This window comes from Coregonus clupeaformis, chromosome 15, assembly GCF_020615455.1.
Source record: "Coregonus clupeaformis isolate EN_2021a chromosome 15, ASM2061545v1, whole genome shotgun sequence".
Lineage (NCBI taxonomy): Eukaryota > Metazoa > Chordata > Actinopteri > Salmoniformes > Salmonidae > Coregonus > Coregonus clupeaformis.
Window position 1 is genome coordinate 3,578,631 of NC_059206.1, and position 12,971 is coordinate 3,591,601.

At 45.0% G+C, this 12,971-nt stretch overlaps 1 protein-coding gene across 1 annotated transcript in view; it reads left to right on the top strand.

Annotated features, from left to right (window-relative positions):
- The window catches only part of si:dkey-34e4.1 (carboxyl-terminal PDZ ligand of neuronal nitric oxide synthase protein), a 150,473-nt gene that overhangs the window by 91,591 nt on the left and 45,911 nt on the right, over positions 1-12,971 (top strand). The window contains exons 4-7 of the mRNA XM_041897696.2: positions 1,394-1,452; positions 10,729-10,837; positions 10,995-11,136; positions 11,426-11,583. Coding sequence (XP_041753630.1) covers positions 1,394-1,452; positions 10,729-10,837; positions 10,995-11,136; positions 11,426-11,583 — 468 coding nt within the window. The remainder of the gene's footprint in view (positions 1-1,393; positions 1,453-10,728; positions 10,838-10,994; positions 11,137-11,425; positions 11,584-12,971) is intronic.

A 12,971-nucleotide genomic window follows, 5' to 3' on the forward strand; every position in this document is an offset into this window, starting at 1 on the left:
ATGTTATTATGAATGGACCAATCAGAGAGCAGGGTTATGGCGATGTCATTATGATGATGTCATTAGGAAAGACCAATCAGAGAGCATGGTTATGAAGATGTCATTATTAAGGGACCAATCAGAGAGTAGGGTTATGACTATGTAATTATGATTGACCAATCAGAGAGCATGGTTATGACGATGTCATTATAAAGGGACAAATCAGAGATGGCTTATGTCAATGTCATTATGAGGGGAATAAAATCACCAAATCCATGGGATTCTTCTCTTGCAAATGTAGTTTTTTTGTCTGTCGTAAAATATTACATTTAGACTTCATGTTGTATTTCGACTCTGAATTAGAGGTCTTCACGGGTCGAAAAAGTTTGACCTGTTCCGAAATGGACCTGGGGCTTTCCCACCCGGACACGATATGCATAAATAAAAAATGTCAATAGAGACCTGTTCCGAACGGACCCAAGGACAACTAGACCTGTTCCGTATAGACGTGGTCAGATCCAGACCCGGTCAGATCCGATCCGAGTGAGGGAAGCAACAGAAAAGTAATTTTTAAAGCTACTTTATTAACCGGAGCTGATAAATCGCAAGAGGACGGAGAGAGAGGTCGAGATGCCGCTCTAGCAGGCAGGGGAGGGGCCGTACTGTGAGCGAGTGAAACGGGAAGCAGAAGGGGGGAGGGGGGAGAGACAGCAACCAACCAAGTCGACTCACGCTATAGTAAACTATTAGCTTTCATAGCTAGGTTATTTATCATAAAATATGATTACATAGTACCTGTCTTGACTGAATCAAACCGGGAGAAGCTAGTCAAGCTAGCTAACATTAGCTAGCTAGGCTAATTGAGGCTGCAGTGCATGCGCTTTCTCATCCTACAGTTACAAATAACAACAACTCCATTCAGAATATTAAGCAGCTGTTGGTCATTGTAGCCTATCCTTCTCTTTTAACTTTTAATTCTGTAATTTTAATTCCATTTTCCATTGATTAGATATCTCCTAACTGCCTCTATGACTGTACCCTATTGCCGCTTTGATGAATTATGATTGGCCAACAACAAGCTACACACGCCACGCTCAACTCTCGTGAAAAGGAAGAGCAGCAGCATAAATAATAAAATGTCGCTCTCTCTCTCTCTCTACTGCAGCAGTCGTGTTCGTATCTGTACGGGCCCTTCTGGACAAGTCAGTTAAAATTACACATACCCGAGACCCGTGACAATCATATCAGATCTGACCTAGTCCTGTGAAATTATTTAGAATTCTGGATCTGGACCCGCTCGGGTCCCGGATCGGCTTTTGGGTATTCGGTTACAGCTGGATCCGTCAAGACCTCTACTGTGAATCTCCACTGTTGTGATTGATTGTTAACATCACCTTGACTTCCTTGCCCACAGAGGAAAGAGTGGACCTGGGACGAGAGCAAGATGCTGATCATGTCTGACCCCATATACAGGTCAGTGTCACACCTGACCTCTGACCTATTGTACAGGTCTGCCTCACTCGTCACCCCATTTCCTTCCCTTTTGACCAGCTGGGCCGTGTCTCAAATTAACCCCTACCTATTCCCCATATAGTGCACTACTTCACCCAGAGCCAATGTAGTGCACTCTGACATCATTTGAGATTTGTTACAGGTCTCCCTGGGAAAATACATTCTTTATCTCAATTCACCTTCCTGGTATAAAAATAGCAGAAGCTCCTTTAGTGAATCCCATTTTAATGGGCCACACTGATGGTCCAACCGAATAACACATTGAAGTCATTCATATGTGCTGCTACACACTCTGATAATGTGCCTCTGTGTATGTGCCATCGGCAATTACACTCATACAGTATATATTGGTTAGGGTTAGGGAACTCTTGAATTATCTATGACTTGTAGCCACAGCATACGTGACGACTGGCTCGATTCGGTCCTATGTAGCAACATTTGAAATAGTGTTTTTTACACTGGAAAAATGTAGCGACTCAGAGCTAGAAAATTGTATGTCATACACTGCAGTTGAGGAACAATGAGAAAGTAATTCTGCTTTGAAAGTTAATAAAGTTGTAATCCCACTTTTGAGAAAATGTCTCTTGAATGTTTTGGTACACCTACTGGGGAGCTCGTCTTTGTCTACACCCATTCAGCATTATTCACACCGTCTTAAGCCTTAGCCCCACCCATCTCTTTAAGGATTCATGTACATTTTTACATTTGACATTTTAGTCATTTAGCAGACGCTCTTATCCAGAGCGACTTACAGGAGCAATTAGGGTTAAGTGCCTTGCTCAAGGGCACATTTACGTCATTTAGCAGACGCTCTTATCCAGAGCGACTACAAATTGGTGCATTCACCCTATAGCCAGTGGAATAACCACTTTACAATTATACTTTTTTTTTTGGGGGGTAGAAGGATTACTTTATCCTATCCCAGGTGTTCCTTAAAGAGGTGGGGTTTCAAATGTCTCCGGAAGGTGGTGAGGGACTCCGCTGTCCTGGCGTCGTGAGGGAGCTTGTTCCACCATTGGGGTGCCAGAGCAGCGAACAGTTTTGACTGGGCTGAGCGGGAACTATGCTTCCGCAGAGGAAGGGGAGCCAGCAGGCCAGAGGTGGATGAACGCAATGCCCTCGTTTGGGTGTAGGGACTGATGAGAGCCTGAAGGTACGGAGGTGCCGTTCCCCTCACTGCTCCATAGACAAGCACCATGGTCTTGTAACGGATGCGAGCTTCAACTGGAAGCCAGTGGAGTGTGCGGAGGAGGGTGGTGACGTGAGAGAACTTGGGAAGGTTGAACACCAGACGGGCTGCGGCATTCTGGATGAGTTGTAGGGGTTTAATGGCACAGGCAGGGAGCCCAGCCAACAGCGAGTTGCAGTAATCCAGACGGGAGATGACAAGTGCCTGGATTAGGACCTGTGCCGCTTCCTGTGTAAGGTAGGGTCGTACTCTCCGAATGTTGTAGAGCATGAACCTGCAGGATCGGGTCACCGCCTTGATGTTAGCGGAGAACGACAGGGTGTTGTCCAGGGTCACGCCAAGGCTCTTCGCACTCTGGGAGGAGGACACAACGGAGTTGTCAACCGTGACGGCGAGATCATGGAACGGGCAGTCCTTCCCCGGGAGGAAGAGCAGCTCCGTCTTGCCAGGGTTCAGCTTGAGGTGGTGATCCGTCATCCATACTGATATGTCGGCCAGACATGCAGAGATGCGATTCGCCACCTGGTTATCAGAAGGGGGGAAAGGAGAAGATTAGTTGTGTATCGTCAGCGTAGCAATGATAGGAGAGGCCATGTGAGGATATGACAGAGCCAAGTGACTTGGTGTATAGGGAGAAAAGGAGAGGGCCTAGAACTGAGCCCTGGGGGACACCAGTGGTGAGAGCACGTGGTGCGGAGACAGCTTCTCGCCACGCCACTTGGTAGGAGCGACCGGTCAGGTAGGACGCAATCCAGGAGTGAGCCGCGCCGGAGATGCCCAGCTCGGAGAGGGTGGAGAGGAGGATCTGATGGTTCACTGTATCAAAGGCAGCAGACAGGTCTAGAAGGACAAGAGCAGAGGAGAGAGGCCATGTGCTAAACAGAGTGAGTAAGGTAGTGTAATGTAGTAAACAACCAAAGATTTCAAGACTAAAAGTGGTGAAAGTAGTAGCAAAAAATCTAGTCCTTGGCCTATATCTTAATCTGACTGTGGTGCAAGTCATGTTGTTCTTCATATTACCGTCTCTGGTAAAAACATACAATATCAAAATAAAATCAAAGTTTATTTGTCACATGCACAGGATACAGAAGGTGTAAACGGTACAGTGAATTGGTTACTTGCATATTTGCATAGTAGCAATATCAAAAATAGAACGTGTCCAGATAAATATTGTATAAATTCTTACCCAGGCACACTTGTCTAAATTGATGGGTCATGTGAAATAAATGCTATAACCCCCCCCCAGCCCCATCTAGCTAAGTTAATGGGTCACTATTGTCTACATGGGTCATGTAATCATCTGGCGAAGTGGAGTCTTTTGTTTAGACATGTAGCTAGCTAAACAATACACCTAATGGTGCTTTCAAGACAACTGGGAACTTGGAAAAATATTAGGTCAAATAATGATGTCAGTGATCTTCAGGGTGGAAAGTCGGGGCTCCCGTTCAAAATGATTTCGGGAGTCGGAGCTCGTTTTTTTTTTTAGAGTTCCCAGTTGTCTTGAACACACTGAAGTTGGAAGTCGGAGATTTCCGAGTTCCCAGTTCCGAGTTCCCACTTGTTTTGAACGCAGCATAGCAAAACAAACTGATTGTCATAGCTAGCCACCATGCATGAATCTGCAGGTACCTAAAGCTAACCAACTAGGTTCAATGTTAGCTAGCTAGCTAACATTAGGCTATAACTAGCAATAGAAATGGATTTCTGAGATATGAATAATATTACTACACAGATCAAACACGTAACGTTAGCTAGCGAGCCAGCCAGCTAACATTAGCTAGTTAGCTAACAGTACGCTTTAACTTGCAATGAAAACGACTATCTGACAAAATTAGAAACGTATAATATCTGAAAATGTAGCTAGCTAGACTCTTTCCCGGATACATGGATGAACGCTTCTCCCTCACTGTTACGGATGCCATGGTTGCCCTTAGTTTGAAGATATCATCCAGGGACAGGTGTTTTATATAACACTGTTCTCTTTTCGACTTCCTCTGCATATTTGCAACCAAAAGCCAGAATTTAGCATTCCAATGATTTCAAAACTCGGTCAACTTCTTCTGTGACAACAACACTGTTGATCGCCGTTTCTTCCCCCATCACTGTCATCAGAAGACTCTACATTGTCTGGTTCAATGAAAATGTTTTTACCTAAATCAGGGATTTTCTCATCGTCTGATTCATTTTCAGAGTCAGAGAGTCAGTATGGCACGATTGTCCTCCAGAATGTAGTCCATCACAACTTTTTCCCACAGATTTTTGTCGGCTGTTAAATTCAGGGCAGCACTTTTGCAGTTCTTCATGATATCCTTCAAAAAAGCCATTTTAGAAAGGATTATCTACACGTACTGATCAGCTCATGTTATAAATCCGAACTCATCTTTCGGCATGTTCAGCCCACCCATTATCTCAGCCAATCATGGCTAGCGGGAAAGTTCAGTTTTTGGCTAAACCAACTAGGCTCATAATTTAACAATTGTTTTCGTATTTACAGATGGCTTACAAGTTTGTTATTAAGGCACTTGAAAGTTCACATGTTCCAGAAAGCATTTCTGTCAAAAAAACGCATTTTGATAAAAAAATATATGTTTACGTTCAAATGCCTCTCCTGTGAAGTAGTGACATGCGACATATGCCTAGTTTCCTGAAACAAGTCACATGTGTGTGAGTTTGTGTGTGTGCATGTGTGCCTGTGCATGCGTGTGTGTGTGGTTTTTCAGGGACATCTCTGTTCTTACATGGTAGCCATGTAACTGTAGGCAACAACACCTCTGACACGCTGACCCTCAACACGTGGGGGCCCCTCAGGGGTGTGTGCTTAGTCCGCTCCTGTACTCCCTGTTCACCCACGACTGTGAGGTCAGAGACTTGGCAGCAGTGGGGGTCGGTGCCGTTTAAGATGAGGGAGGATTTTTAAAAAATTAACATGGCCTTATTTCTATTGCAGCATATTGGATGACTGTCATTCATATTACATTCACCCAGCTCAATGTAACATCGATAGGGTTAGGCTACTCCATGGTGCTCAAATCTTTCCTGTACCCATCATGAGGTTGCTACAACCTAGCCTATGAATTAAAGTTTACAACGTAGGTGCACAGGTCGAGATAATTTTGAGTAATTAAGGTGACAGACAGTCTGCATATAGCTGATTTAGAGTGTAATCATTAGTCCAACAGTTGCAATGAATACACCCCTGATCACACACAAACACAGTTCACTTTCATAGCAGCCACATACGAACAGCTTGTATATATAATTCCTTCTTGCATCTTTCTACGCACGCTCCTCCTCTCACCTTCTCCCTTCGTTTGTGGACTTCAGTGCACAACACGTCAGCTGTCTGTGACCGCTACAATCATGCAGTACAGTGTACAGTCAGCAGCAAGCAGTTTAGCTTTTACACCGGTGGGCCCGGTGGCAATAAATTAATACAACCAAAAGCTTACCTTGACTTGGAAGAGTTCCAGTATTGGATAGCCATAGCCAGCTAGCTAACATAGCATCCCTCTCGGTTTGAGCTGGTTGTTTGAGTAGGCTAAATTAGTTCGCTGCATTCGATGCTAGCTAGGTAAGTGAAAGTGGAAAAAAAAATAAGACGAAATATAGCTAACTCTCTCTCTCTTGCTTCTCCTTAATTTTGGAAGAAATTAATTTGTTCAAAACTGTTAAACTATTATCTTTCTCTCTCTTTGAGTCAACTACTCACCGCATTTTATGTACATTTTACATTTACATTTTAGTCATTTAGCAGACACTCTTATCCAGAGCGACTTACAGTTAGTGAGTGCATACATTATTTTTCTTTTTTCATACTGGCCCCCCGTGTGAATCGAACCCACAACCCTGGCGTTGCAAACGCCATGCTCTACCAACTGAGCTATATCCCTGCCGGCCATTCCCACCCCTACTCTGGACGACGCTGGGCCAATTGTGTGCCGCCCCAATTGTGTGCCGCCCCAGTGCTAGCTAGCTGTAGCTTATGCTTTCAGTACTAGATTCATTCTCTGATCCTTTGATTGGGTGGACAACATGTCAGTTCATGCTGCAAGAGCTCTAATAGGTTGGAGGATGTCCTCCGGAAGTTGTTATAGTTACTGTGTAAGTCTATAGAAGGGGGTGAGAACCATGAGGCTCCTAGGTTTTGTATTGAAGTCAATGTACCCAGAGGAGGAAGGAAGGTAGCTGTCTTCTGGCTACACCATGGTGCTACCCTAAAGAGTGCTGCTGAGGCTATTGTAGACCTTCATTGCAAAACAGTGTGTTTTAATCAATTATTTGGTGACGTGAATATATTTAGTATATTTTTTAAATGAAATTCACTGAGGATGGTCCTCCCCTTCCTCCTCTGAGGATCCTCCACTGCTTGTCAGTGTGGTGCAAGGACAAAAACCTCTCCCTCAACGTCAGTAAGACAAAGGAGCTGATTGATGACTACAGGAGAAAGAGGGAACAGCACGCCCCTATCCACATCGACAGGGCTGTAGTGGAGCGGGTTGAGAGCTTCAAGTTCCTTGGCGTCCAAATCACTAAGGACTTAACATGGTCCACACACCTGTACAGTCGTGAAGAGGGCACGACAGCGCCTCTTCTCCCTCAGGAGGCTGAAAAGATTTGGCATGGGCCTTTGGATCCTTAAAAACTTCTACAGCTGCACCATTGAGAGCATCTTGTCTGGCTGCATCACCGCTTAGAATGGCAAATGCATCGCCCTCGACCGCAAAGCGCTACAGAGAGTGGTGCGGACGGCCCAGTACATCACTGGGGCCGAGCTCCCTGCCATCCAGGACCTCTATATCAGGTGGTGTCAGAGGAAGGCCCGATAAATTGCCAAAGACTTCAGCCAACCAAGCCATAGACTGTTTACTCTGCTACCGTCCGGCAAAAGGTATCGGAGCATCGGCTCTCTGACAAATAGGCTAGCTTCCACCCCCAAGCCATAAGACTGCTAAATAGCCATAAATAGTTAATTAAATGGTTACACGGTCTGCATTTACCCTATCTTGCACTGACTCTATGCACACTCACAAGACGATACACTGAGTGTACAAAGCATTAGGAACACCTGCTCTTTCCATGACATAGACTGACCAGGTGATTCCAGGTGAAAGCTATGATCCCTTATTGATGTCACTTGTTAAATCCACTTCAATCAGTGTAGATGTAGGGGAGGAGACAGCTTAAAGAAGGATTTTTAAGCCTTCAGACAATTGAGACATGGACTGTGAATGTGTGCCATTCAGAGGGTGAATTGGCAAGACAAAAGATTGAAGTGCCTTTGAACGGGTTATGGTAGTAGGTACCAGGCGCACTGGTTTGAGTCTGTTAAGAAATGAAACACCGCTGGGTTTTTCACTCTCAACAGTTTCCCTTGTGTATCAAGAATGGTCCACCACCCAAAGGACATCCAGCCAACTTGACACAACTGTGGGTAACATTGGAGTCAACATGGGCCAGCATCCCTATGGAACGCTTTTGACACCTTGTAGAGTGTTCTGAGGGCTAAAGTGGGTGCGACTCAATAATTTGTATTTATTTTATTTTGATTTCACCTTTATTTAACCAGGTAAGCCAGTTGAGAACAAGTTCTCATTTACAACTGCGACCTGGCCAAGATAAAGCAAAGCAGTGCGATAAAAACAACAACAACACAGAGTTACATATGGGATAAACAAAAACGTACAGTCAATAACACAATAGAAAATCTATATACAGTGTGTGCAAATGTAGTAAGTTATGGAGGTAAGGCAATAAATAGGCCATAGTGCAAAATTACAAATTACATTTGAATATTAACACTGGAGTGATAGATGTGCAGAAAATGATGTGCAAATAGAGATACTGGGGTGCAAATGAGCAAAATAAATAACAATATGGGGATGAGGTAGTTGGGTGGGCTAATTTCAGAAAGGCTGTGTACAGGTGCAGTGATCGGTAAGGTGCTCTGACAACTGATGCTTAAAGTTAGTGAGGGAGATAAGACCTGGAGCCAGTGGGTTTGGTGACGAATATGTAGTGAGGGCCAGCCAACGAGAGCGTACAGGTCACAATGGTGGGTAGTATATGGGGCTTTGGTGACAAAACGGATGGCACTATGATAGACTACATCCAATTTGCTGAGTAGAGTGTTGGAGGCTATTTTGTAAATGACATCGCCGAAGTTAAGGATCGGTAGGATAGTCAGTTTTACGAGGGCATGTTTGGCAGCATGAGTGAAGGAGGCCTTGTTGCGAAATAGGAAGCTGATTCTAGATTTAACTTTGGATTGGAGATGCTTAATGTGAGTCTGGAAGGAGAGTTTAGGGTCTAACCAGACACCTAGGTATTTGTAGTTGTCCACATATTCTAAGTCAGACCCGCCGAGAGTAGTGATTCTAGGTGGGCGGGCGGGTGCAAGCAGCGTTCAATTGAAGAGCATGCATTTAGTTTTACTAGCGTTTAAGAGCAATTGGAGGCCACGGAATGAGTGTTGTATGGCATTGAAGTTCGTTTGGAGGTTTGTTAACACAGTGTCCAATGAAGGGCCAGATGTATACAAAATGGTGTCGTCTGCGTAGAGGTGGATCTGAGAGTCACCAGCAGCAAGAGCGACATCATTGATATACACAGAGAATAGAGTCGGCCCGAGAATTGAACCCTGTGGCACCCCCATAGAGAGGTGTTCCTAATGTTTGGTACACTCTGTGTATATTATCCATGTCCTTCTTCAGCCATGTTCTCTAGTGATTGTACGTTCGCCAATAGGGGGTGCAACTCAATACACTCAGTGTATATACGCTGGTACTGGTACTCCCTGTATATAGCTCCACATTGATCTGGTACTGGTACTCCCTGTATATAGCTCCACATTGATCTGGTACTGGTACTCCCTGTATATAGCTCCACATTGATCTGGTACTGGTACTCCCTGTTTATAGCTCCACATTGACCTGGTACTGGTACTCCCTGTATATAGCTCCACATTGATCTGGTACTGGTACTCCCTGTATATAGCTCCATTATTTTGTATTTTATTTTATTCCTCTTGTGTTAGTTACTTTTTTTAATGTATTTTTGTTTTACTCTGCATCGTTGGGAAAGGTTCGTAAGCAAGCACTTCACTATAAAGTCTGCACAAGTTGCATTCGGCGCATGTGATAAATAAAATGTGATTTGATTTGCCTGTGTGTGTGTGTGTGTGACAGAGACACACAGAACATCATCTCTCTTAGTGCAGGTCTTTTTATAGCTGTAATTAGCTGTGTTTGTTCCCACAGGACACTGTTTATAATCCTATAGCCTAGTGTGCTGTAGAAGGGCTGACACTGACCATATATCAGCTCTGTATGTGTGTGTGTGTGTGTGTGTGTGTGTGTGTGTGTGTGTGTGTGTGTGTGTGTGTGTGTGTGTGTGTGTGTGTGTGTGTGTGTGTGTGTGTGTAAGACAGAGAGCTGACCATATACCAGCTCAGCGCATCACAGGGACAAGGACAGTGAAGATGGCTACTTTTTATGTGAATGACTGGTGGTGGTTCATTCCTAAACCAGAGTCGTATTCTTTAGATCACACCGTAGCAAAATGTTTCAATCGTTTAAAAAATATGTTTAAAAAACGGTTATTTTATTCCTAGTAGTCCCTCCCTGTTTAAGTCTGTTTTCTTCTGTTTGTTGCTTAATGAACACAATGCAGAAATCAGGGAATGTTGATGAAGGGAATCACATGGAAATGCTAATCTGGGACAGTGTTGGTTATATCATAGGTCTCTCTGTGAAAATGTATACTGGTAGCTACTAAGTTCACTCCTTTCCTATTATAGTGTCAACATTGCATTTTGGCCTCTTATTTAAAAGTTGTGTGCCAATGTAAGCATAGTGAGAAAGCCTGCCTTCCAACATTCTTCCTGATGTAAGTCCCCTGTAGCTCAGTTGGTAGAGCATGGCGCTTGCAACGCCAGGGTTGTGGGTTCGTTTCCCATGGGGGGCCAGTATGAAAAATGTATGCACTAACTAACTGTAAGTCGCTCTGGATAAGAGCGTCTGCTAAATGACTTAAATGTAATGTTTCTCCAGGATCTTCTACGTGTCCCATGACTCCCAGGACCTGAAGATCTTCAGTTACATCGCCAGAGATGGCTCCAACAACTCCTTCAGGTGTAATGTCTTCAAAACCAAGAAGAAGGTGAGAGAGACTAGGCCATATTACTCCTCTTAAGCCAAGTGGTCATACTGTGTAGGTCACCTGTATCTGTTCTTTCTCTTTCTCTCTCTCTCATCTGTCCAACTGTACAGATGTAATTATATATCCCTCTCTCTCCCCCCTCCCTCTCCCCCGTCAGACCCAGGCCATGCGTATAGTGCGTACGGTGGGCCAGGCGTTTGAGGTGTGTCATAAACTCAGTCTGCAGCACGCCCATCAGGGTATAGATGGACAGGCAGATGGAGAGAGTGACAAGTCTACAGAGGACACCCCCGCTGAGAGTGAGAGAGAGGGGGAGAGACACACACATGCACACACACCGACTGCCACAACACTGTTACACTCCTACATTGTTCACTAAACGTGACAGACACAGATAGACACACACACACACACACACACACACACACACACAATCTCACAAAGATTTTATTGTTCTATCATTTCACTGACTGACAAAACAGACACAGAAACTGAACACACTGTTCATGTGTGAACCAAGGAGGACACCTGACCATTAGTGATGATTTGATGATGTCATTGGTTTGTGTGTGTTCCTCTTTCCCGCAGGTCGTCAGTTGACAGGGGCAGAGGAGGAGGAGGAGGAGGGGGGTGGAGAGGAAGGGGAGCCCCAGGCACAGTCCCAGTCTGTGTGTGAGCAGGCGGTTAACGAGATCCTCCAGAGTCTGGCCCAACTCAACGTGGTCCAGCCTGGACACACCATCATGGTAAGAGCACCTGACTTACTTTACTTATTCCTTTCAGCTCCTGGAGGAGCAAAGGGCCTCAACAGGACCTCAACAGGGAGTCAACAGGGCCTCAACAGGGAGTCAACAGGGAGTCAACAGGGCCTCAACAGGGATTCAACAGGGCCTCAACAGGGAGTCAACATGGCCTCAACAGGGAGTCAACAGGAACTTAACAGGGAGTCAACAGGACCTCAACAGGACCTCAACAGGGAGTCAACAAGGCCTCAACAGGAACTCAACAGGGATTCAACAGGACCTCAACAGGGCCTCAACAGGGAGTCAACAGGAGCTCAACAGGGAGTCAACAGGACCTTAACAGGACCTCAACAGGACCTCAACAGGGAGTCAACAAGGCCTCAACAGGACCTCAACAGGAACTCAACAGGGAGTCAACAGGGCCTCAACAGGGAGTCAACAGGGCCTCAACAGGGAGTCAACAGGACCTCAACAGGACCTCAACAGGGAGTCAACAAGGTCTCAACAGGAACTCAACAGGACCTCAAAAGGGAGTCAACAAGGCCTCAACAGGACCTCAACAGGAACTCAACAGGACCTCAACAAGGCCTCAACAGGGCCTTCACAGGGCCTCAACAGGGAGTCAACAAGGCCTCAACAGGACCTCAACAGGGAGTCAACAGGACCTCAACAGGGACTCAACAGGACCTCAACAAGGCCTCAACAGGACCTCAACAGTGCCTCAACAGGGACTCAACAGTGAACCCTGGGTAATGTTCATAACTTTATTCCAGGGGTGTATTCTTTAGTCGATTTCCATAGGAAAACATTTCGTAACGAAAATAAGAGTTTCTATTGGACATATTCACATAAGGAATCATTGTCTCACGTCAGATGGCATACTCTTACGCGACGCTCGTCCCTCAACCGGTCTGTCTTGTAGGACGTGGAACTCATCTCTAAAAATCGAGATTTTGCTCAGCATGTATCTGACAGCTGGCACTGTGCCTCGATCGCTACTTTGTAACATTTGGCCAATGCGATAACAGCTGTGCTGTAGAACTTGGACCACTAATCACAGCAGAACAGATATCATAAAAACGAATTTGTGCATTAGCTAGAACTTCACTAGCTAGCTAGCTAGTTATCAGACAGATTAGTGTAGATGTCCGTCGCGCTATTTGACATGAGACAATGGGTAAGGGATGGAACTTAAATATTTTGGTCACTGGTCAGCTGGGCTAGTAGACCACAATTTTTGCTAGTAGGGCTGCGTTTAGCAGGGCATAATGTTGTGGAACGTTCAGATAGAAATATAGCTATGGCGTAGAATTAACATACCTCTCTGACATGTAGAATATGTAATATCCGCTACATTCAGGACATTTCTATCTGCAACATTTCAAAACGTT